Below are 26,220 nucleotides of genomic sequence, written 5' to 3'. Positions count from 1 at the left end.
CAACTTTCATTTCATCTTTTCTTATATACTTACTCTCTTCAACAAACAATAACAACAACACCACACACGCTGACGCCGTCAAACCAAATTTCACTCTCCTTTTCAGTGCGTGCCTTTCACCAAACACGCCCTTTCTTCTCCTCTCTCTCTCTCTCCAGATCTTTGCTCTCTCCATTTTTCTGTCCTTCCTAACTCAATTTCCCTCACGTAAACCATGCTCCACCGCTTCACAAATTAGGGTTTCTGCTGTCCGACACGTGGGGGAATCGATGGCGTCACTCAATCCGCAGCCTCTGCAGTTCCAGCACCCTGCGATACCCGTCGGCGACGACGGTGACAGTGACGCCGCTGATGATGATGCTATGGATGAGTTGGAGGATGCGCATGTTACTTCACTGAACGTCGTTGCTAATGCTGCCAGTGCCTACCAAGAACCGCTGCCTGCTATGCCTTCCAGAACTAGCGAGCTCACTCTTTCTTTCGAGGGTGAGGTTTATGTCTTTCCCGCAGTCACTCCTCAGAAGGTGATTCTATTTATATAAATAATATACATATACATACATATATACATATACATATACATACATATATACATATACATATATACATATATATATATATATATATATATATATATATATATATTAATTTCTTGGAATGTTCTCAAGCTTCAAAGCTTTTTTTTTATTATGCTATGGTTCGTCGTTTTATTGACACAATTCATTGCGATTGGTTTGGGTCATGTAGGTTTTTTGGTAAATTTAACAAATTGAGGGGCGGGGAGTTTTGGTAAATGTTAGGATTGTAAAGAAAAAGTAAATAACACAAAGGTTAAATAAAATTACATGCTCAGTGGTTTTCGGATTGGCAATATTCCTATAGAATTTCTTTCAAAGCAGAGATAATGAAACCGTAGACACAGAATCAAGTAAAATTCCATCAACGGTATAATTTTATGTAATTAATGGTATGTATTTTGCTGTAAGGGGTGCAGGATGTGTGGGCTATGTCTTGGTTTTTGTCATGATTAAAGAAAGATTTATAAAGCATGGGTGAATTAGAAATGTGCTGCAGAGTTGGATTGTTTACAATCTGTTAGTATTAATCTATTGAAGAATAAGCAGTTTGGAAAGGCTTAAGCTTAGTATTGGGAACGGTATAAATTTAGCCTCTAGCTTAGGCTTCACCATTTTGGGTATTGCATTGTACCTAGACTTAATTGCATCAGCCAAACGATATAGTACTGCAATTTTTCTTAAGTAGAATGTAATGAGTTATAAACTGTAATTACCAAAATAAATTGAGTTCCTATCTCGGATACTTTTAAGGATTTGAAATTTTAAGATAATATCACAGAGGCCTTATAAAATAAATTAAACCCCCTTCTAAAATATTATGGGATGAGGTCATTTATCTCACTAAATGATGCGTGTCCAGTTAGAGTTCGGTGAAGTGTTTAGTGAGTCTCAAATGAATTTTAACCAATAAAAGAATATATTTTATTCATAGTTCTTGTTGGAAGTCCAACATCGACTAGAGATAAGGCCAAATTATAATATATAAGTGAGGTGCAAACCTCACCTAACAAGCCGGTTTTGTAGGGTTGAGTTAGGTTTAAAGTCCACTTCTAATATGGTATCAGAGTCATGGTTTAGAGCCTATCCTAGCGAGTTCTAAATGGGCATTCTATTTTTCTATTCCACCCGTTATCGGGTCGTTATCGGACCACCCAATTTCTACAATCACGCACGAGATGTCTATACCTCGGAGTGAAGGGGGTGTGTTGGAAGTCCCACATCGACTAGAGATAAGACCAAATTATAATATATAAGTAAGGTGCAAACTTCACCTAACAAGCCGGTTTTGTAGGATTGAGTTAGGTTTAAAGTCCACTTCTAATAGTCCTCTTGAGTCTTAAGCCTAAGTAGTGTCCGTATTCCGAGTCAACTAATGATAGCAACTTGAGTAATGTATATGGGGTGCATAAGTTTCATATGGTGGAAAATTTAGTATTTAGTTCTCACTTCTTAGTTGTTAGATTTTGAGGATGAATTCTCCAAATAGGTGCTTGTCAATTGATATTAGAGCTAATCAAACAATTGATAGTAATTGTTAAGCTAACTATTGTAGACTGGTTCAAATTTCTGATCATTTCAAACAATTGATGGGAGATCGAAACCGGCATTTAAATTAAATTAAACCAATGTACTGTTCAACTCTTCGAAAGAATGGCTAAGAGAAATGCTTGGTAACCAAATTTTACATTGCAGGTTCAAGCCGTCTTGCTGCTTTTGGGAGGACGTGATGTGCACGCAGGTGTGCCTGCTGTTGAACTACCATTTGATCAAAGTAACAGGGTAATGTATATACATCTACTTAACGAGATCAGCTTGATATCATTTTAGGCTTTCATTTGAGTACTTTACTAAATTCTCTAGGGTATGGGTGATACTCCGAAGCTTTCGAACCTTTCACGAAGAATAGCATCCTTGGTCAGATTCCGCGAGAAACGAAAGGAAAGATGTTTTGACAAGAAAATTAGGTATACTGTGAGAAAAGAGGTGGCACAGAGGTAAATAAAATTTCAATTGCACCCATTTCACCTAAATTATGAGATGACCTTTTTACCAATGAAAATTGACTTGGTTGTGATAATAATATCAGGTTGTTTCTGAAGTTTAATGTGTTCTTTTATATTTATAATTTTTTTGTGTTCTGTTTTTGTTGTCTTTTGCTCTCTTGTTAGGATGCATAGGAAGAATGGGCAGTTTGCATCCTTGAAAGAAAGCCCAGGTTCATCTAACTGGGATTCTGCCCGGAGTTCTGCTCAAGATGGCACTTCTCATTCTGAATCTGTGTGAGTTTTAAAGCTTGAGTTTCCTACACACACACACACACACACATATATATATATATATATATATATATATATATATATATATATTATTTTATCAGTGTTGTGGTTCTTTGCGTGTGTATTTTTATTCCATTTTAGTAAACATTAATTATTCACGCTCCTTGCTTTTTCATGTCTTCTAGACGCAGATGTCACCATTGTGGTGTCACTGAAAATAATACTCCTGCAATGCGTCGGGGGCCAGCTGGACCAAGGACTTTATGTAATGCATGCGGCCTTATGTGGGCAAACAAGGTTAAGTTTGGTTGTGATCAAATGCTTGGTGTGAACTTGAACATCTGTACTTTATTTTAAGTACAACGACAAAATTGCTTTCCTCTAAATGAAGTCAGCTAGCTACATGGGTGAAATGATACTATCGTGTTATGTCAAACTTCTTGTGTTCAGAATGGCCATATAAGTTTAAAGTAGAATTATCAAAATCTGATTATAATATTTTTGTCCATAATGATATGGAAACTGTTCTGGATTTCTATAGCACCATTTTATTGTTCATGTTGTGGACTACGGTCCCAATGGTATAAGAACTAGCCGGAGCTTTATGGTCAATATAGCCTTTTGCCTCAGTGGCATGTTTCTGACCACATGACATCCGCTGGACAGAATATGTATTTTTTTCTCTTTCCTTGCATTCTCTTTTGTTCCTTCTCATGAACTGCATCATCAATTTCATTAACTGTTTGCACTTTACAAATATCTTCATTTCCCTGAATCCACTTCTCAACTCTGACAGGGCACACTCAGAGATCTCAGCAAGGGAGGAAGAAATCTTTCTGTTGTTGAGCAAAGTGATCTGGTATGTAAGACAGCTTAATTTTCTTCCAATTTATTCTCTGATTGTAAATGCAAAGGAGATCGATTTTACTTATATTTTTAATTATCAGTTCCAAATGAAATGTTTCACTCGTGGATCTGTTATTGGGTGTGAAATATCGAAGTTTTTTCTTGGTAAATATTTTGTGATGGGAAAATTAAATTCACTAGAGATAAAAAAAAAAGGTACAAGTAGGTGGAGGATAACGTAATATCTTAGTCATTAGTCAAGTTACAGATGCTCTAAATTACGATTCAGTCACACTCCCTTAGTAACAAAGTCAAAGATCACCCGGTCAAAACCCCATTGGATAAGGTATCTTCATGAAACTTACCAGTTAAAGATTTCTGATTCCAATCAATAGTGTAAACAGTTGACATGATAATAAATTCCCTTATCTTGATGGAGTTAGTAATTATTTTAAAGAATTTAAAATGCTGAGTGAAATATGTTGTTTGCCTGATAATTTTTTGAAGAACATTTTTAAAATGTGGAATTATTTTAATTTTAATTATTTAAAAATTATAGAATTTAAATTCTATTAAAATAGTTAGAATTGGAAATGTTACACTTGTCTTTTATCTCACATCTATGTATTTTCATTCGCTTATCTCCTCTGTTTCTGTCCCCTCTCTTCTACGTTCTTTCCTCCGCTCTCCATTGATTCTCTTTCTTTTTCTCTCTTTTTCCTTTCTCCGATCTCTCTCATTTGTCCTCTCTTCACTCTATCTTCTCTCCTCTCCCTTCTCTCTTCTTTTTTATCTATTTCAAAAGTGTCATATTTTTATTTTTAATTAATAAATACCATTACATATTAGCTTTTGTCATTAAATGTTTAAAATTAGTTAATATTTTATACTGAAATTTCAGTTATTTAAATATTTTTAATTTTTCTACACATACTAGAAATTAAGTTACCTATCCAAATTAAAAATTTAAGTTTAATACATTTAAAGTGATTTATCTGAACAAAATATTTGAAGAATATAAAATTTAATGTACAACAATTCAAATTCAAAACATTTCAAATTTGTAAAATTTCCAAAAGCGACCTTGCTTTTTTTGTAAAAGATTTATTACTCAACACTGTATAGCTGAATATGAATATTTGGGTTAAAATTATTTCTAACCAGAAGCAGATCCATTTTGTTTTTCAATAGTTTCAAAACAACCTAATCCCCAATAAGGGTGAAAAACCAACTTATTAGTTTGAATTAGGTTGTTTTGATTGGTTTTACGACAGTAATTCGTTTCAACAGCCTTACCTGAAAGTCTTTGCGGTGCATATATCTTCCTTTCAGTTGCATTGCAGTTCTACTATATGTACATTGGTGGTTTACTCATCAACGTGCGTGGAATTTTCAGGATATTCCTATTGATGTCAAGCCTACTTCTGTTATTGAAAGAGAATTGTCCGGCATCCATGATGAGCAAGTAGAATCTTTTACATATTGCAAATTCATTTTCGACAGTACACATTTTTTTTCCTTTTTATGAAACTTTTCATGGGGTATGCAGGGTAGTTCTGAAGATCCGTCCAAGTCCAACACAGGTGATGGCTCTAGTGGTCATGCAGTAAACCCTAGTGATGAGGTAGTTTTAAATATCTCTCTATATTACACACACATATATATAGGTATTGAGAAAATGAAAGCATATAATGAATTCCTATGATGCATGTCTTAATGGGTATTGGGGTGATTTCTTGCTCAGGAATTGCCTGAAACTGCAGACCACTTTACGAATGCTCCGCCATTAGTAGGACTTGTTCATTCTTCAAGGAATGACACTGAACAGGTATTCACAACCCTACACAATTGTAAGGGCGACTTCATCTGAGTTCAAATGGAGCCCCACTTTACCAATGAAAGTTATAAAATGGAGCCAGTTATACATTTGTAAATACACGAGTTTTTTATATTACTCATAACATGCATTTCAGTAGCAACTTCTTATGAGGTTCATTTTGATCTTCAGGAACCTCTGGTTGAACTTTCTAATCCTTCAGATACAGACATTGACATTCCAGGAAACTTTGATTAGAAGGTACTAAGTGATTCATTACGTTGGGGGGTTTTATATAATGGTCCCTCTGTAGTATATTGTTGATGAGATCTAGAAGCAGTGATACATACCAGAAATAATTAGGAAGTTCGGGGTTATGACTAATTGTAGCCCTCGGAAATGGAAACTGAAATGATTACGGATTAGCAAATGTCAAGAAGCTCTGCTATTCCGGCCTAACATTGGGTAGTCTGTGACATTGATGCTGGTATAGGTGCCAAACATTGTTTGTGTATATGTTATAATGTGATTTTCCTTCAGTGTTTATATAATAAAATATTCATTAGTCAGGCCTGTGTTAATAAAATTGCTTTCTACATGCTCATGACTATAATAATTTCATTGAGATCAAAGCTCTGCAACCCTGATTTTAGAGATGAAATTTCGGTGATATGGTCTGCCACTCAAGAATGGGTATTTGAACGTCAACGCAGCGGTGTGCTAATTAGGACCTTCAGGCAAGTTTAGGTTTGTGATGTCGACTCTTGGTGAGACCATTTGAATGTTATAATTAGCACAGATAGACTTGTTCCAGATGTACATATACATATAAAATAAATATTAATCATCGTCTTCTCAATGTTCTTCCAGACACATGTTATCAATATTGCCACTGCTGTCATCTGCGTATCTAATAATATATACCATGTATAGTTATGTTAAAATAAAGTTGTTAGAATTTCAAATCAATTAACCCTTGCTTAAGTTATTTAAAACTAATTGTTGCCACAGTATGTGTTAAGTTCCGAAACTGAATTTATAGGGCTTATAGGTGTTACAGGAGAACTAGTATATTTAACTACTTTTACAAAACTATTACTCTCTTCCTCCCATTATCTCTGTCTTTTGTAATAAGAGAACACAGATTTCAAAATAAAGGTCACTTTTAATGTATATTAATTATTTTTTCCATTTGTATCCCTAATAATATTTATACTTGACAAAAATACTATAAATAAATTAACAATGTTACATTTAATTTTGTAAAATGGTTTTTTTTTATCTATTTACTAGTTATTTTTTTAGTTAGTGCATAGAATACTTAAGATAACATTTACTAGATAACAAAGGAAATATTTAAAACAGTTTTATTTTTTTTCTAATATTTAATATTGTTATAAAACATTTTATATAGAAAGTGAACGATATTTATGACTTCTTTATTTATGATTTCTTATTTTCTTTTTTTATCGAGATATTTAAGCTTTTTGGTTGATATATTGCGTTTATTCATATTTCATGGCGTTTCGAAATTCTTCTGTTAAATTCCCACTTTTCTGTCTGCAGCATATTTTCAAACATAAAACAAAATTTTAAAAGAAATCACAACAAAGTTTTTCAAAGGTCACAATTTGCAAGTCACAATCGGAAGAGCAACCTTTTCTTTACGGTGAATTGACTTTTATTCTATAATCTCCAACAAAATCAAGATTGAAATCGACGCTTCTTTGTCCATTTTTCTTTTTCGTTGTTTATAAAGACGGTAGCTATGGCGGCGTTTGGGTGAAGCGACAACGCCGTGGCTCCTCCTTGTGTTCTTCAAGTTCATCTAATTCAAGGAATGCAACTTGCGGTACATGGTTTCCGTTGAGTTGTAAATTGTAATTTCAGCGAATTTTAGAAATAAAAAGTCTATATTAAAATTTTATACTTTATTCACAATTATTTTTTGAGAAAATAACATATAATGCATCTCAGGATGTTGCTTTTGCATCTTATAAGATCCCTCATTTGAACTGAGTTTTTCAGAAATTGTTTTACATTTAGAAACAAATAGAACGTGACCAAAAGCATTAAGATAGCAGAAAGGTAATGCCTTCTTTGTATCGGTTTGATATCATCCTGCTGCTCGGTACTTTCTACAGAGGCCTTAATCCTTTGAATTCTAAAATGTGTAAAGGAAGATATTGCTTTTATTCTATTTTTCAAAATATAATCAAATGTATGTACATAATGATGTCAACCTCTAAAGCTCCTATTTGCTAATAAATTAAGAAGCCAAAAATTGCACATTGAACAGAAGCTACAGGAATATACAACCCGAAAACAACGCAAGAGATGAAGAAAAGGGTCCTCACCGGTCACTGAAGTTGTGGACACGAATAGAAATGTTAGATGTGCGATTGATGTTGCATAGAAGATGAAAGCGAGGCTCTTTTTCACCGATGACTTGGGTTTGCCACAGAAAATACACAACAGTATATCGAGTCCAAAGTTCACTTTCCATTCCAATCGCCCTTGGACAAGATGTCTAGCTTTCAACCCAACTTCTTCTTAATAGATATATCCTCTCTCACGCTCTTGTATAGTGAGTACTTTAAGAATTAAGCGTCGTGCTCAGCAGACAAGTAAGAAATCCTTTAGATGACAACATTTCTATTCATGAAAATCTTCGTAGGGTGAGGATCCACTTGAAGAATCACTGTCAAATGGAGTTGTCTCTCGTGGCGACGATGGTAGTGATTCTCTTTGTTGTGAAGATGAACCTGCAAGTGATGCAAACTTCATTCCTCAAGTAATCAAAGTGACATGCAGTCGATAAGCAGATAAAAAAGAGCAGGAAGTCAAAATACACAACACAGCTTTGAATAGCTAATTTTCAAGCCTTCCCAAGTCTTTTAAGATAATTTTAGTTTGTTGTAAATGTTGGGTTCCAATGGCCAGAATAATCTTGAAAGTAACGGTATTCAATCAATTAAAGTATTCCTTCTATCTATCTAATATTTTAGTTTTATCAAAATACTTGTAATTTTAGAAAACCAAAACAATTCATTATTTTTGTTGCCTATTTTCAGTAGCTCCACTAAATACTTTCGGATTCATAACTACATTCTAACTCCTTTAGTAAGAATAATTTTGTTGAAGACAAATATCAATCCAATATAGGGGGAGGAAAGTAATTTAGAATACATACAAGTGTAATTCATATTATTTTTCATTCTGATTATTCATACGAAAATTATCACGAGAGCGACTACCATTAGTTAGCAATGATGAGCAATCCAACAGTAATAGAGAAATGAATGAAGTTAGAAGAACCCATTATGCTTTTACTTAAATGAAGCAAACAACCTAAAGGATAGGAATTGATCCAGAGAGAGGAGGAAAAAGAATAAAAAAGAGGAGTCTAAACTTTGCACATTAGGATCACAGCAGAGAGGCATCACAGGTTTAGCAAGCTTCCCATGCAGTGCACCTAAGTTTTGTTGAAAGGAGAATTAGGACCTTCAATTTTTTAGCATACTTAAGTCCTATTCAGAACCCACTCAATTTCCTAATCATCACAGTTCCTCCTCAACAAACTGTATTTGGAAAAATTAAACCTCACTACAAAGCAAGTACTCTGTTTGGATACCTGTACTCTATAATTAACAAAATTATTACAGATGGATTTTTAGACCACGGATTTCTTTCTTCCAAGGTGTTATGGGCAGGCCAAGTTCAGCAACAGTAGCCCATCTATTTTACACTGTAAGTCATCTAATTTAAATGGTTATTATGTGAAGGGATTCTTGATAACACATGGTATTTTCGTTTCGTTCATAGTGGAGCAGTTTCTCCTCGCTTGTGCAAAAAAATTTGGAAGACTGTCATCTGTTTGGGTTTTGGGCGTAGGCCTTGTATTGTTTAGCGGTTGACTTCAAATAAGAAAAAAATCAATTAAAAAATGATCTTGACCAGAGTACAAAATTATGTTCATGGCTATTCTTTAAATTGTAAAGCAAACTTACTTGGAGAGTGCCAATACATTCAAATGTCTTTCAATTATGCTAGTTTTGGGATTGGGTTGTGCTTATATCTTTTCTTTGGTGCTTTAATGATAGTTTTGTCCAGAGAATTTATATTACTTATATGTAGACATACCACTTTATTGCATCCTTTCCTTGATCCATTTTAGTTTGTTTTCTTTTTCTTTTTCTCTTTGGAGTGGGATTTCTTATTAAGTTTTTGTTCATACCTAATACTTTCTCCCCTTTCTTTCAAAATTATATATTCTTCTAAACGAAATCCAAAAAACAACCATGAAACAAATCAATATTAAGTACACAAAAACAATAAAATTAACAGCATAAAAGCGACAAACAAACCTTTTTGTCCTCTCGAACGGAACTTCTTAGTGTGCCTCCTAATAAGTTCCTTGGCTCTCGTGATCGTGAGCTGCCGAGCAAAAGGCGAGAAATCCACATCACTTTCGCTCCAATCACCTTGAAAATCATTATCTGCTTCACCCCTCATAGTTCTGAGCACAAATGCCTTTGCCTTGCGGCGTTGAGTATTGAACAATCCTCTAATGGATGTTACAAATCCATCACCTGCACCATCACTTGGACGCTTAGGCCACGATGGTGGATATTGATCAGATTTTCCTGTCTGCCCTTCATTGTCACTAAAGTTAAGATCAATTTCAGGAACACCAGCACCAGTATGTTGACTCTGGCCTTTGTCTTTAAATTTCCTACCCTACATAATCATTTAAAAGAAACATATTGAAAAGATTTAGTAGAACAGCTAAAGTTGCCAAAAAATAGGCCTCCATTCTGTTAAGTTACTGCAACCACATAAATTTGAAGTGGTTGGTAAAAACTTCATACGGGAATGAAAAGGAAAAGAACGAGGTTGTACATGAGTATCAACGAAATGAAAGGATAGAGGAAACTGAGTCATTCATTACCTGCATTCCAGTTACAGACTTTAGGACTCCCCAGATGATGTGTTTCTTAACTCGTGAGAAGAGTCTTCGCCAAGTTCCAGTAAACTCAGTTCGATGAAATTGATCCATCAGTAATTTAAGATCATTTACAACAAATCGCTGCCCTTCATATGTAACCAATAACTCAACCTGCAAGAAATAATCGATGACATTTAGCTTCAATTTGAATTTCTCCACCAGAAGTAATGATAGACAACAATTTAACAAAGTAGGCCAAAATGATCAACCTGGCTAATTTTTATGTTGTGAAACTCCATCATCTTTCGTGGCCTAGATCTCTTCTCTTCATGAGACTTGGCCACCTTTTTTTCTTCATGAGATGAACGACCACCTTTCACACCTTTGGAATCTTTTGATTTATTCTTAGCTGCTTCATCTTGTTGCTTGGTAGAACCATATTGGCCATTTTTTGAGGAAGAGAAGCTTTGTAACACAAGCTCATTAGCTACAGATTCTGCCACAGTCTCTTCCCAAGTTCTGTCAAAAGATGATGTCCTTCTCAACTCGGGGGTTGAACCAGTTCCAGTACCATTACCAGTACCAGAGTTTGCTTTGGCATTTTGTGTTTTTGATGCCTACAAGCAGGTTTCATAAATTCCTTGAGAAAAATATATCATCTGAAATAAAGAAATTGGGAACACAGGAAAATAATAAACTATTTTCTTCCTTAGCTCTCCATCACTGGAGACCAATGTTAGCATCTGCAGATATTATTAATAATCTGACCTGAGAACCATGTCTTAGACCATCAATCAAATACTCACTTGAGCTGAGTCAACATGGACTGAAGGTTGACTTGTGGGAAATAGCATTGCAGATATGCCAGACTTGGATGGGGCCTCATACTCTTTTGTTGAATGACTGCTTGAAGCAGAAGCTTCAAGAAGTGAACCTTTCTTTACACGCCTTGCACCAGCAGTGGTTGAAACCTTCCAAACCTCCTGTAAAAATAACTACTATTTTAACTCTACAGTTTTCCTGCTAACTTAGCCTTGGTTTTCGGAGATATATTATTTGAAATTAGTATCCTAAACTAACCTGTCGACGTTGTGAATCTTGTTCTTCTTCTGGGAAGAAATACTCCCACATCATTCTGTACATTGTCTCTGTTAAATGAATCTTAAGGGGATAAATCTCCACCTATATTGAAAAGTAAGTTCAAGTAAGAAACGAACTGAACCAATTCAGACATTCCAAGCAAACCTTTCAACAGTAATAGCAAGTTTAGTTTCAGATTCTTAAAACACAATGCATATCAAAAAATGTTTGGTCCTTGATATTTACATTACTCTCACTGAAATTGCTGTTCAATATGAAGTTCACATTGCTATAGTTTATTCAAAGAAAGGTACATCACGGGCATGTTTATAGAAAGACCTCCATTGATATGAGATAACCAGGCCACTAATGCACCATATTAAAAATTCCTTCTCATACTAATGCCCGACCAGAGTGCAAAAACATTTTGATACTGACTAGGCAGTATTATATTATCTTCAGATCTACTTTAGACAAGTATGACACACGGCTTCTATTTTAACCAATGAGACCACCAAAGAAATAGCAAGAAAAAACACAAATTTGGATAAGAATGGATTCTATTTCTCTGCTTGATGTTCCGGGTTTACGGTTGCCAAAAACCTATAGAAATTATTACCTCAAAAAGTTCAAGGGGAGAATTTCCATCCTTTGGAGCTCCTTGCCGTGCATCCACTCGTAGCATCACTTTTCTGAAAAAGAAGTTCAAGGACATGGTCATGCAATACAGTATTGCAACAAATACAGCAAGATTTAATACGCATTTCCTAACCTTTAAAAATACATATACATTTTTTTAGCATGAACACATCAGAGAGCCACACCCAAAATGAACTACATCAGAGTCAAACATACAGAAAATGTAATGGGGCTGAATTTGCCCACTTTTAGAGTTTGAATTGAATCCAAAACATAAAGTTCTTGTATACACACTACGTGAATGGTAGGAAATCCCACACCAAATGATACCAAATAACACAAAATAACAATAGCATGTATTCATAGTCAATGGACTAGATAGTCACAACTGTGAAAGCCATCCTGAATTGGTATCACTTATCTTATTATATAACATATACTGCACCTAACAATTTGAAAACTGCAATAGAGTAACTGCACCTAAACAAATTGTCCAAAAGTACAGGACATTTTTCCCTACTTTAGGCAGATCCACCCTATATAATCCAGCTAACAGTAAATCTAACTACGAAATGGTTCATGCAACTCATCACAATAGAGGGCTATTCTCTTGGAAAGTATTTGAACAAAAAATATTACATAGATATAAGAATGATGAAGCTTTTACACACCCCTTTTCCTCCATAAAAAATGCCAAATGAAGAGGAACACTCCTGACCTGTTGTATTCGCAGACATATAAAACTATATCATGACCACAAGCACAACAAATGGGTGAAGAAAGAGAGAGACAAGGATGGAGTTGAATCAGAATCTCTATCAAAATTGAAACATGACCTATCTCAGTGATTCAAACATATTACATATATAAATGTAAAGATGCAGTTATTCTACTGGATGACAGTTAATTATCAGTTTTTCTGCTATGATTAGTTTGTCACTCTCTTCTTGAGCCCATATATGTTCAGCTTGTATCTTTTTCTCATTCAGTGCAACAATAATCCATTGGTTTTCTGTTAATATAATTTTTTTTTCATACCTAAAACTCCGATATGGTATCGTGAGCTAGGAATTGTTCCGCAATTCCTTCCCTTCTGTCTCCCAACATTTTCATAATTCGATAACTGAAAAACTTGATGATTCCAAATATTTTTAGTGGAAACAAGAAGTTGAAACTGTCATAAAGTCTAATAGACTTTCATCGATTTGTTGTAAACCCAGTGGTTCCTCCTCACTTTCTTTCAAATGATGACCATGCTTTTGGAGAAATAAACCCAACTTATGAAGAATGGGAAGTCCAAGATCAAAACTTGCTTACTTAGAGTCTACGCTTTCAAAGTCAATCTTGTCTCATGTCCCTGGATCTGTCCACTTGTATAAGATGTGGGAACAAATTTATGACCACTTCTTCACCAAATCAAGGCATTCACACGATCTACCTGCCATCTCTCTTGACAACAAAACTATGCGTGAGTTATTGGGAAAAAATAAATCCATTGCTGAACTTGCTGGAATTGGAAGTTCCGTGGATGAATATGTTGAAGCTATTCCTAAAGGTCTCCCACAGTAACTTGCTCCAGTAATTTCTGTCATTAAAAGTAAATTTGAAATACCTCCAACAATGGAAGTTGAAGCTTTTCTTCTTGCCCATGAATCTAGAAGTAACAGATTTCAGAAGAAAACATACCCTCCTTTGGTAAATTATTGACAATTATATGTGAACCCTAACTCTTCAATCTCGCAGTATGACAGCAATGATGCTCGTTGAAGTTTCAGTCAACCACCTTTTTCTGAACAGTGTTTGTGGCCATGGTGGTCGGATTTGCTAACTTCCAATCCCAGATTTGCTTCAAATATGGTCACACTACTAATATTTGTTACTACTGTGTAAATTCATCCTATCAACCTAATGAATATCTTCTTCTATATGATCCTATTATGAATCAACCGCTGATGTACTTTACTAATCAGTCTCGGCTCACTTCTAAATCAAACACCTCGGGTAATCCCACTACTACAAGAAATCAACATCAGCCTAGTACTAACCAAGTTGTCCCAAGTGCCATCATAGCCAACTCATAGGTGTAACTCCAACTGGATACCTGATTCAGGAGCCTCATTCCATGACAGGAGAACCACAAAACATACAACAGTTTTGCGACTTTGAGGGCCCGGATTTATATTGGTAAAGGTGAAGGTCTGAAAGTTCAAGGTTCTGGTTCTTCATGTTTCAAAACCACTACTAATCCTAACTTCTCTCTTTACTTACACAATTTGATGCATGTACCTTCAATTACCAAAAACTAATTAAGTGTCAGAAAATCTGCCCGTGATAATTTGAGTATTTTTCCTCACTATTGTACTATTAAACCTCAGGCAACTTCTTTGATTCATTGTTGGAACCGACGCCTTCTTCTTTATCTCAAGCTTCAAGATTGTTCATCTCAAGCTATGTCAAAGATTCCTCAACTCGTTACAGCAACTACTTCTAGTTCAGTTGTTAATAACAATTTCGTAATGGCCAAATTGCCTAAGTCTAGCAATATGTGGCATGTTGAAAACTGTATTCAATCTATTAGGATATTTATCCTATTTTATCATCATTATAGTGTGTCAAGGGTTACCCTATTTATTATGATTATATTGTGTCTAGGATTACCCTATTTATCATGATTATATTATGTCTAGGGTTACCCTATTTATCATGTACTTGTGTATATAAATAGAAGATTGTGAAAGGGATCAATTAAGCCATCTAGAATTATTTTACAGTTTCAATCTTAAGTTGGTATCAGAGCGGGTCGATCCCACTCTGGTTTCTGTCTCGTAATATATATCTGTCCGGCGCCACAGTTCTTCGTCGCCCGCCACCGTCCACCGTCGGCCACTGTCGTCCATCGCCGGCCACAGTCGTCCGTCGCCGGCCATCGTCGTCCGTCGTCGGCCACCGTCCGACCACCGCCACCGTTGCCGGCCACCGTTGTCCATCACTCACAGTTTCCTTCGTCTAAACCCTTAGGGTTTTCTTGTTCCTCGCTAGTATTATTCGTCTTCTTCAGAAATGGCGTCTGGCAGTACTCTTTCATTCTCTGGAAGTCCATCAATTACCTCCAAGAAGCTAAATGGAAAAAATTATCTATCATGGTCTGCTGCCGTTGAAATGTGGTTCCTTGGCCAAGGGCATTATGACCACCTTGAGCGAGATGGAAGCCATGTGTCTACTGAAAAAGTTGATCAATGGAAACAAGCAGATTTCCAGTTGTGTGCCTTGTTATGGCAATCAGTGGAACCCAAACTTGTATCTTTGAGGGCTTTCAAAACTTGTCACTCCTTTTGGAAGAAAGCCCAAAGCATTTATGCCAACGATATTCAATGTCTCTGACACTACGAACAAGCTTTCATCTCTTAAAATGGCAGACCATGATATGGTGTCCTTCATGGCTGAAGCCCAATCTGCTGTCGAAGAACTTAAGATGTTTTTGGAAGTAGATCCATTAGAGGATATCAAAAAGAAACTAGACAAATTTTACATGGTGTTGATCCTTCGTGCCCTACATCCCGATTTTGATCATCTCAGAGATCAACTTCTAACTAGTCATGAGGTGCCTTCTATGGAAACATTGACCACTCGCCTTTTGCGTGTCCCGGTACCTCAAACTCAAGAAGCGCATGAACTAGTGGAACCATCTGTCATGGTTGCCACACGAGGAAGACGAGGACGTGGCACTAGAGGAGGAGGACGAGGAGGTCGGGGACGTCCTCAATGCACATACTGTAAAAGGATGGGTCATACTCAAGAGAATTGCTACTCCTTACATGGTTTCCCTTCCAAAACCGCCAATATTTCGAAGACTGAAACTTCCACTTCGAAGACTAAAACTTCCACTTCTATGTTTTCTGAGGATGAATATCAAGAGTATTTAAGGTTAAAGTCTAACAGCTTGGCACAACCATCTCAATCTCCCAATACATCAACAGCATGTGTTTCTCAATCTATGGAAGGTCAAAATTCATGGGTAATTGACTCAGGTGCTTCTGATCACATTTCTGGTAATACTTCTTTGTTCTCATCTATTTCCTTTCGAGAAAAACCTCATTTCATAACCCTTGCAAATGGATCTAAAACTTCTTCCAAAGGAGTCGGTCATGTTTCTTTGTCTCCCTCCCTCAATCTCAACTCAGTCCTTTTTGTCCTTAAATTTCCTTAAGCATGTTGACTAAAATGTTAAATTGTTCAATAACCTTTGATCATAAATCTTTTGTTATACACGAGCGTGGTTCGGGGAGACAGATTGGAGAAGGATATGAAGCTAGCGGATTATACCATTTTAGATCTCGTCCAAGGGTGTCCTGTGTTGCTGCTCCTAATCCTAAAGTGCTACATGATCGACTTGGCTATCCTCATTTGTCCAAATTAAAAAAGATGTGTCCTGAACTTAGTGGTCTCCAAACCTTAGAATGTGAGTCATGTCAATTCGGAAAACATGTTAGATCTTCCTTTCCTAAAAGGTCTCAATCAATATGTAATTCTAGTTTTTCCATCATCCATTCTGATATATGGGGACCTAGTCGTATCTCTTCCTTTGGTTTTAGATATTTTGTTACCTTTATTGATGAATATTCAAGATGTACTTGGGTTTATCTTATGAAAAATCGTTATGAATTGTTAGCTATCTTTACATCTTTTTGAATGAAATCAAGAATCAATTTGGTCAAGTAATCAAAATATTAAGTGATAATGCAAAAGAGTATTTCTCATCCTTCTTTTCTGCCATCTTGCATTCCCATGGTATCTTACATCAGTCTACTTGTCCTCATACACCACAGCAAAATGGTATAGCAGAACGAAAAAATAGACACTTGGTTGAAACTGCTCGTACCCTTTTGCTTGGTGCCCATATTCTTGTCCATCACTGGGGGATGCCATCTTAACTGCATGTTATCTTGTTAATAGGATGCCCTCCTCCTCTCTTGATAATAAAGTCCCTTTCTCCATTTTGTTTCCTAATGATCCTCACTTTCATACATCTCCTCGAGTGTTTGGCTGTGTATGTTTTGTTCATGACATGTCTCCAGGTCTAGACAAACTCTCCGCTCGCGCTCTCAAATGTGTCTTCTTAGGCTATTCTCGACTTCAAAAAAGATATCGGTGTTACTCTCCAGAAACTAAGTAGTATTACATGTCTGTCAATGTCACATTCTTTGAACAAACTCCTTACTTCTCTCCATTTGTTCAGGATGTTTCTATCCTTCAGCAGGTCCTTCCTATTCCAATGGCTGAGTCAAATAGCTCCACTATCTTGTCATTCCAAGTCTTGATCACAATCCTTCTACATCTGTTTCTCCACATACTGAGATCATCCCACACAGGGCCCCAATAGATAGTCCACCTCCCCAAGACAATGGTGAATCTCCTACTTCAGATTCTTCTCCCTCGTCACCTCCTCCCATGCCTCCTGGTGCAAATGATTCAGCATGGCCTATTGCCCTCAGAAAAGGTATTCGTTCCACTCAAAACCCTCATCCCATTTATAATTTTCTAAGCTATCATCAATTGTCGCCCTCCTATTTTTCTCTTTTATCCTCAGTGTCCTCTGTTGTTATACCTAAGAATGTGAAAGAAGCACTTGATCATCCTAGATGGTGACAAACTATGATTGCAGAAATGCAGGCTCTTGACCACAGTAATACTTGAAAGCTGGTGCCCCTTCCCCCACGAAAAAGGAGGTTGGTTGTCGATGGGTGTATGCAGTTAAAGTTGGCCCTGATGGTGAAATTGATCGGCTCAAAGCTCGGCTTGTTGCAAAAGCTTACACTCAGGTTTATGGTCTTGATTATTGTGACACTTTCTCTCCTGTAGCCAAGATGACTACTATTCGTCTCTTCTTTGCTATGGCAGCCATTCGTCACTGGCCACTTCATCAATTGGATATCAAGAATGCCTTCCTACATGGTGATCTTGAGGAAGAAGTTTATATGGAGCAACCTCCTGGGTTTGTTGCTCAGGGGGAGTCTGGTATGGTATGCAAATTGCATCGATCTCTATATGGCCTCAAGCAATCCCCACGTGCTTGGTTTGGAAAGTTTAGCTCCATTGTTCAAAAATTTGGGTCAAAACGCAGTGAAGCAGACCATTCAGTTTTTTATTGTCACTCTTCTCTCGGGAAATGTGTTTACTTAATAGTATATGTTGATGATATTGTCATTACAGGAAATGATGTTGTTGGAATATCTCAACTAAAAGAGTACTTGTGTAGACATTTTCAAACCAAGGATCTTGGAAGTCTCAAATACTTCTTAGGCATTGAAGTAGCGCAATCAAAAGATGGAGTTGTAATCTCCCAAAGGAAGTATGCTCTTGATATATTACAAGAAACAGGCATGATTGATTGTAGACCGGTAGACAGTCCCATGGACCCAAACCAGAAATTAAGGACAGAAGAAAGTGAATTATTCTCAGATCCAGAGAGGTATAAGAGGCTGGTTGGAAAACTAATTTATCCCACTATTACAAGGCCAGATCTATCATTTGCAGTTGGAGTGGTTAGTCAGTTCATGCAGGCTCCATGTGTTGACCATTGGACTGCTCTCATTCACATTCTAAGGTATGTAAAGAAGGCTCCCGGGCAAGGATTGTTATATGAAGATAAAGGAAGCATTCAGGTCTCTGGGTATTGTGATGCAGATTGGGCAGGTTCACCTATTGATAGACGGTCTACTACAGGATATTGTGTTTTTCTGGGAGGAAACATTATTTCATGGAAAAGTAAGAAATAGAATGTAGTAGCTCGATCAACCGCGGAAGCCGAGTATAGGGCAATGACATCACTAACATGTGAACTTATATGGGTGAAACAATTCCTTCAAGAGGTTAAATTTTGTGACATCCATACTATGAAGATGTATTGCGACAATCAAGCTGCTCTCCACATTGCATCAAATCCAGTGTTTCACGAGAGGACTAAACATATAGAAATTGATTGTCATTTTGTTCGTGAAAAGTTGTTGACCAAAGAAATATGTACTGAGTTTATTGGGTCAAACGATCAACTCGCAGATGTATTGACCAAGTCATTAAGGGGTCCTCGGATTGAGTTTATTTGTTCCAAGCTTGGTACATATTTATCCTATTTTATCATCATTATAGTGTATCAAGGATTACCCTATTTATCATGATTATATTGTGTCTAGGATTATCCTATTTATCATGATTATATTGTGTCTAGGATTACCCTATTTATCATGTACTTGTGTATATAAATAGAAGATTTTGAAAGGGATCAATTAAGCCCTCTAGAATTATTTTACAGTTTCAATCTTAAGTCAATCATTGCTAAAAAAATCCGACTAATAAAACCTGGACTTCTGTATATCCTGTTGTGTAGCGAAAACTCAATCTCCCTTCCTCTCCTTCTGAAACTATAATTCACCCTTTGAATTGATCCTTAGCGATCTTTGGACCTTCACATATTTCATCCACCAATGGTCATTTCTTGATGCCTTTTCATGATTTACTTGCCTTTATCCTTTAAAACTTAAATTTGACACCCTTACTTTTTTTCAGAATTTTAAGTCTATGGTTGAACTACATTCTACCAAAATTAACAAGTATTTAAACTGATTGGGGTGGGGGCTGAATTCAGGTTCCTTTACCTCATTTCTTGCCACTTATGCCATAACACAGATGTATTTGTCCTCATTCTCACCACCAATTTGGTATTGTCAAAGAAAACACAGGCACATAGCCGCATTATTATTAACATTCTTACATCATGCCTCTATTCCTCTAAAATTTTGGGACACTGACTCTAATATTGTTGTCTACTTAATCAATAGATTGCCCACTGCTTCGTTGCAATTTAATGTCTTGAATCAACTATCTTTCTGACAAGACTCTTGTGATGACTCAGTAAATATAAAAGATACCTTTTGCATAAAACAAATAACTGAAGCTCAACCTATATAATCTCCTATGGTCTTATCCTGCAAACTATCTAAAACAAGATCAGATTTATTTTCTGATCCTACTGTATACATCAGTAGTTGGAGCTTTGCAATATGCTACTCTTACAAGACCTAATATCAATTTTGATGTCAACAAAGTCAGTCAATTCATATGATATCCTTTGGACACTCATTGGAGAGAAGTTAAAAGAATCCTAAGATACCTTAAGGGCCCTCTTTCCCAAGGTCTTCAAATACAACTAGCCTATGTATCTCAACCCTTTTCTATCACGGCCCTGTGTGATGCTGATAGAAAGTCTGCTACTGAATCTGCAATATTTTTGGGACCTAATCTCATTTCTTGGTGGTCCTGCAAGCAGCATGTCATTACCATATCAAGCACTGAAGCTGAATATCACAGCTTCGCGCAATCTTTAACAGATATTATCGGGATTCAAGCTCTTTTGAAAGAATTGCATATTTCTTCATCCACTCTTGTCATGCTCAGCAGCAATCAAAGTGTTGTTGTTATAGTAAACAACCCTGTTTTTCACTCTAAAACGAAGTACGAGGAGATTGCTGTTTTTTGTGTTTGTGATCAAGTGTTATCCAAACTTGAAGTTTATCATATTCCTATCTAGGATCAGTGGGCAGATATTCTAACCAAGCCTCTTTCTTCTAACCGTTTTGTACTTCTTTGACATAAACTTGATCTGCAGGATTTTTCGTGTAAGAATCCTTCCCCTTTTGTTTGAGGCGGATATTAGAGAATAAATGTAAACATTCAGTTATTCAACTGGATGTCAGCTAGTTATCTGTTTTTCTGCTTCGATTAGTTTATCACTGTTGTAACCTTTTCTTGAGCCTATATATGTTCAGCTTGTATCTTCTTTCTCATTCAGTGCAATAATAATCCATTATTCTTCTATTAATCTTTTCTCTGTTTTCTATCATACCTAAAACTCCAATAAAATGAAGCATAACTATTAAAACCGGACATTGCATTAGAATTTGTAAGATCACTGGTTCAGACTTCCAGGTGGAGCAAATAAGCCGTAAGAAACAGTCCAAAGTGAGTAAGAACTGATGTGGAAAACCAGTTAAACCACTTTGATTTTCATTATTTATAATGAATATTTTTATATTGAGCTTATAATATGAACCTCAAGTAAATTAAAAGTCTACCTAACTTAATTTTTTACAATATATATTTTTATTTGTTGACAAATTATATAAAATTAAAAAAAGTTTGAACAGCATGGCAACAAATATCACAATAACACCATAAGCACCAAGGAATTAAGAGAAACTCCACAAAAACTACATACTTTCCCCATTCAGATGGAGGATTCCATGCTGACAAAAGCATATCAGACTTGACATTAGGCAGGCAATTTCTGACAACAAAATATTTTGTTGTAAACCGAGCAATGCCGACATCCTTGTAATCCCGGTCAAAGTCATATATCTAGTATTTGGCAACATGAAACATAATCAGTTTAACCAACCAAATTGTGACCAAAAAGAAATGAACAAAAATAGATACAAAACAAATTGCTAGCAACGACCCACCATTCTCAAGCAAAGGAGCAAAGATAAGAAACAAAAACTAAACTAGAAAAGACTAATGTTTTTTTTCCATTGTCCAAAATAGCACTTAATGATAAAACATTCAATGGCTTACTAAGGTATAAGGAAAGCGTCAATCATGTACAAATGCCTTTTATATCATCTAGTCTAGGGAAAATTTTGTCTTAGCCCGGTGTTTGGAAAATCTTTTCACTAGAAAGAATCACCTTTTATAAAAGCTCTCTCAGGAAGCTGACATAAAACGGAATTATTTCTCTAAAATTACCTAAATCAAACACATGTCAAAGCAAGAAACTTTAGATTTAGAATCTACTTAATTGATATATATATATACACACACACACATATATATATATTAACTTGGTAAGAAAAACATGATACATAGTAGAACTGATATTGAGAAAACATTGGGTACTTGTGAGATGCAAATTTGACGTGGATTCAGTAAATTTTGTAAGGACACATATAAAGAAGAGAGCACAGGGTTCAGAAAATAATTCTTACCATGTCATTAATCTCAGCCTCAGCAAAGGATTTACCATCAACAAGCATGCTCCAAACAACTTTATTAATTTGCAAAGATATGCGCATAGCATAGGAAGGACTTTTATTCTTCTCCTTCTCTGTTAGTCGTAGTTGGGCAGCTTTTTGAAAAGCCATCCTTAATGAGGCGGATGCTGCCTTTCTAGATTTTTGAGCAATTACAAGTTCTCTCTTCAGTCCCTGGACCTGCCAGTGTCCACTATTGTTGATTAGGTACACACTTCTGTGATTTGTCATATACTGAAATATGTATATAAAATAATAATCTATACATGTCAAAATTATATCACAAACATAACAGTAGAATGAATTTACCTGTGAAAACCTAGCTTTCCCCAAATGCCAATAGAAAACGAAACATCATTTGTTCTGTTATAGTTTTTACTATTGTGAATGGTGTAATCATGTATTGGAAAGTTGGAATACTATTGTGACTAACTCGGTTAGACACAGATAGTTAGGTTACAGGATCTCTAACGGTGCTGCTACAAAATAGCTGAACTCATCCTTGATTATATTGGCAAATTCCTTTTCAGAATGCAATACAATTTCTCTTTTTTTTCTCTCTGTTAGATGTTAAGTTGTGTGTTTCTGTTAATTGGGCTTAGCCCATTTTGTATTTAGGGTTTAACCCATATCTTACATTATAAATAAACTACCCTATGTGTATGCAAAACACATAAGGGAGATTTCTCCTAATTTTCTTCACTATATTCAACATGGTATCTAGAGCACAGGAATAGTTCCAGTCAACTCCACGGTCTCCGGCACCCATCACTGCGCTGTCGTTGCAGTCGCCGCCGCTGCCTTCGCCTCCGCCGCCGCCGGAGTTCCAGAATTGATCGGCGACCACACCATCGGAATCGTCTCGGCCGGGTGACCACCGTGGTACGAAGATCACGGCGAACGGACCACCCACGCGCCGCCGCAAGAGTCACCGTTGTCGCCGCGCGTGCCGGCGCGTCGCCGGAGCTTTCCGCCGCTGATCAGCACCGTCGTGATCGCCTTCTCGCCCTCTTTCTGGATCTGTGGTCGTTGTGTCAATCGGAGCACTTTGGTTTTTTTTAGGGTTTCTCCCTCTCCATGGTTGCCCAACTTGATGATCGGAGTCGGTCTCGCCAACCAGGTAAAGGACGTCCAAAATGTGACCACTGTGGCAAGCTAAGCCACAAAATTGATAGATGTTATGCGCTTCATGGACGTCCTCCTTGACCTATAGCAATGGCTAATTTTGATCCACCTTTCCGATCACCGTCTGCAGACCATCCTACTTCATCAAATCCCATAAATAACCCTTTACTCTTTCAGGAATTTCTCAGATGGTATGAGGACCGTCAGCACTCTAGTTCCACTACATCTGCTTCTGTTACACGCACAGATACTCCTTTTGTTGGTCTGACTCACTCTCTCGGATCTTGGGTCCTTGACTCAGGCGCCACCGATCATATCACTGCTAACAAGTCCTTGTTTTCTTCCTTGTCATGTCCGGTTAATTTACCCTCGGTAACGATGGCTGATGGGTCTAGAGTCTCATCTCATGGTATTGGTACTGTTCATATTTTTCCATCCATATCCATTGATAATGTACTTTATGTCCCTGGGTCTCCTTTTAACTTATTGTCCGTAAGTCGTCTAACTCGTTCCCTTAATTGTGTTATTTCATTTACCAAAAATTCTGTTTGGTTGCAGGACCGGAGTTCGAAACACATGATTGGCACAGGATGTTAGTCTCATGGCCTATATCATCTCAGCCCTTCTCCACATGCTGGCATAATCATGGAGTCACCATCCCTTCTTCATGCTCAGTTAGGTCATCCCAGTCTTGCCAAACTGCAGCAACTTGTTCCGAGTCTGTCGAAATTATCAAGTTTGTCGTGTGAGTCTTGTCAGTTAGGTAAACATACTCGTAGTTCCTTTCCTCGTAGTGTTTCACAACGAGTGTCATCCCCCTTTTCATTGGTTCATTCTGATATTTTGGGACCTAGTCGTGTTAAGTCAACTTTAGGATTTCAGTATTTTGTTACCTTTATTGATGACTATTCCAGATGTACTTGGTTGTTTCTCATGAAGAATCGTTCTGAGTTGTTTTCTATTTTTCAAACTTTTTTCAATGAAATAAAAACTCAGTTTGGGGTTTCTATTCGCACTTTACGCAGTGATAATGGCCGTGAATACCTTTCTCAACAGTTTAAACATTTTATGACTTCTCATGGCATTCTTCACCAAACCTCATGTGCTTATACCCCTCAACAAAATGGGGTGGCTGAGCGCAAGAATAGATACCTTACTGAACCAACTCGTACCCTTCTCATTCATGGTCAAGTACCCTCACGTTTTTGGGGTGATGTTGTTCTCACGGCATGTTATCTTATCAACCGCATGCCATCTTCCGTCCTAGAGAACAAAATCCCTCATTCTATCTTATTTCCTCAAGACCCTCTACATCCATTACCTCTTAGAGTTTTTGGGTCTACATGTTTTGTTCATGATTTTAGTCCTGGTCTTGATAAGTTATCTCCTAGGTCTCACAAATGTGTCTTCTTAGGATTTCCACGGTCACAAAAGGGCTATAAGTGTTTTTCCCCTTCCCTCAATCGTCATTATATCTCTGCTATGTCACTTTTGATGAATCTTCTTTTTACTTTACACATTTATCTTCTAGTTTTGTACCTCTCCTTGTTATTGTTGATATTCCTCTTATCTGTGATCCTCCTGGTGATGCTCCACCCATTTTGTCTCCTCCTTCTTTAGACTCTCATTCACCACAGGATCGTCCTTCACCACCACCCCTTCAGGTTTATAGTCGCCGCCATTGTCTCCCTCATGACTCACTTCCAGTGCCGCCTCCTGTGTCTCCTCCGGCTCCAGCAAATGAGTCTGACTTGCCTATTGCCCTCCGTAAAGGTATACGCTCTACCCGTAACCCCTCCCCCCATTATACTGTTCTTAGTTACCACAGATTATCTCCATCTTTTTACACTTGTATCTCATCCATTTCTTCTGTGTCAATTCCTAAATTTGTGGGTGATGCCTTAACTCATCCTGGCTGGCGTCAAGCTATGCTGGATGAATTAAGTGCTTTACAGAAAAGTGGAACTTGGGAGCTTGTCCAATTACCATTTGGAAAGTTTGTTGTTGGTTGCAGGTGGGTGTATGCTATCAAGGTTGGCCCTGATGGCACAATTGATCGTCTGAAAGCTCGACTGGTTGTCAAAGGCTACACACAGATTTTTGGTTTGGATTATGGTGATACTTTTTCTCCAATGGCAAAAATGACCTCTGTTCGCCTATTCATTGCCATGGTTGCTCTTCGACAATGGCCTCTTTACCAACTTGATGTCAAAAATGCTTTTCTAAATGGTGATTTGCATGAAGAAATTTATATGGAGCAACTGCCTGGCTTTGTTGCTCAAGGGGAGTCATCTGGATTGGTATGTCGTCTTCGCAAATCCTTATATGGCCTAAAACAATCTCCTCGGGCCTGGTTTGGTAAATTCAACTGTGTTGTTCAACAATTTGGTATGTCTCGCAGTGAAGCGGATCATTCAGTGTTCTATCGCCACTCAAGTGCTGGATGTATTTACTTAATAGTGTATGTCGATGATATTGTTCTCACAGGAAGTGACTATCTCGGCATCTCTCAGATGAAACAACACCTTTGTCATCATTTTCAAACCAAAGATCTTGGCAAACTCCGGTACTTTTTGGGTATTGAAGTAGCACAATCCAATGATGGTATTGTCATATCTCAGAGGAAGTATGCGTTAGACATCTTGGAGGAAACAGGCTTAATGAACTGTAAATCTGTTGAGACACCTATGGACCCTAACATCAAACTCCTACCAAATCAGGGGGAGCCTTTCTCAGATCCTGAACGGTACAGAAGATTAGTTGGTAAATTAAACTATCTTACTGTTACGCGTCCTGACATTTCCTTCACAGTTAATGTGGTGAGTCAATT

The 26,220-nt window shown here is 37.0% G+C and overlaps 2 protein-coding genes across 6 annotated transcripts in view; one reads left to right on the top strand and one right to left on the bottom strand.

The window, feature by feature from the left end:
- The first annotated feature begins 44 nt into the window (after window positions 1-44).
- Window positions 45-6,085, top strand: LOC124827234 (GATA transcription factor 24-like). Of its 2 annotated transcripts, none has more exons than XM_047300248.2 (10): window positions 45-524; window positions 2,271-2,357; window positions 2,439-2,572; window positions 2,747-2,857; window positions 3,040-3,151; window positions 3,651-3,713; window positions 5,097-5,165; window positions 5,250-5,324; window positions 5,445-5,528; window positions 5,709-6,085. In XM_047300248.2, the coding sequence occupies exons 1-10, from the start codon at window positions 270-272 to the stop codon at window positions 5,772-5,774; spliced, it is 1,056 nt and encodes a 351-aa protein (XP_047156204.1). In that variant the 5' UTR covers window positions 45-269; the 3' UTR covers window positions 5,775-6,085. The 2 variants fall into 2 exon arrangements, with proteins under 2 accessions (XP_047156204.1, XP_087963068.1); XM_088106942.1 differs by having other exon boundaries at window positions 275-486.
- A 1,603-nt stretch (window positions 6,086-7,688) lies between these two features.
- The window catches only part of SAB (HYPERSENSITIVE TO PI STARVATION 4), a 36,836-nt gene continuing 18,304 nt past the window's right edge, over window positions 7,689-26,220 (bottom strand). For 3 of the 4 annotated variants that reach the window (XM_088106938.1, XM_088106939.1, XM_088106940.1), the window contains 9 exons: window positions 22,221-22,445; window positions 21,455-21,594; window positions 12,164-12,236; window positions 11,545-11,646; window positions 11,271-11,447; window positions 10,734-11,081; window positions 10,468-10,635; window positions 9,884-10,256; window positions 7,689-8,281 (listed from right to left, as the gene is read on the bottom strand). In XM_088106938.1, the coding sequence (XP_087963064.1) occupies window positions 8,172-8,281; window positions 9,884-10,256; window positions 10,468-10,635; window positions 10,734-11,081; window positions 11,271-11,447; window positions 11,545-11,646; window positions 12,164-12,236; window positions 21,455-21,594; window positions 22,221-22,445 (1,716 nt within the window). In that variant the 3' untranslated portion in view covers window positions 7,689-8,171. Of the gene's footprint in view, window positions 8,282-9,883; window positions 10,257-10,467; window positions 10,636-10,733; window positions 11,082-11,270; window positions 11,448-11,544; window positions 11,647-12,163; window positions 12,237-12,286; window positions 12,902-21,454; window positions 21,595-22,220; window positions 22,446-26,220 lie in introns of those variants that run through there. The other variant, XM_088106941.1, reaches the window with a different exon arrangement.

The sequence above is a fragment of the Vigna umbellata genome, chromosome 2, assembly GCF_029865625.1.
Source record: "Vigna umbellata cultivar VRB3 chromosome 2, Vumbellata_1.0, whole genome shotgun sequence".
In the NCBI taxonomy this organism is placed as follows: Eukaryota; Viridiplantae; Streptophyta; class Magnoliopsida; order Fabales; family Fabaceae; genus Vigna; species Vigna umbellata.
Note: the sequence above shows the minus strand (reverse complement) of the source record. Positions and strands in the feature narration are given on the sequence as shown.

Bases quoted from the DNA above. Each gene is read 5' to 3' on its own strand.
- LOC124827234 (XM_047300248.2), top strand. From the start codon at position 270: ATGGCGTCACTCAATCCGCAGCCTCTGCAGTTCCAGCACCCTGCGATA. The intron at 525-2,270 runs GTGATTCTATTT...TTTACATTGCAG, and splicing joins CCGCAGTCACTCCTCAGAAG to GTTCAAGCCGTCTTGCTGCT. The intron at 3,152-3,650 runs GTTAAGTTTGGT...CAACTCTGACAG, and splicing joins GCCTTATGTGGGCAAACAAG to GGCACACTCAGAGATCTCAG.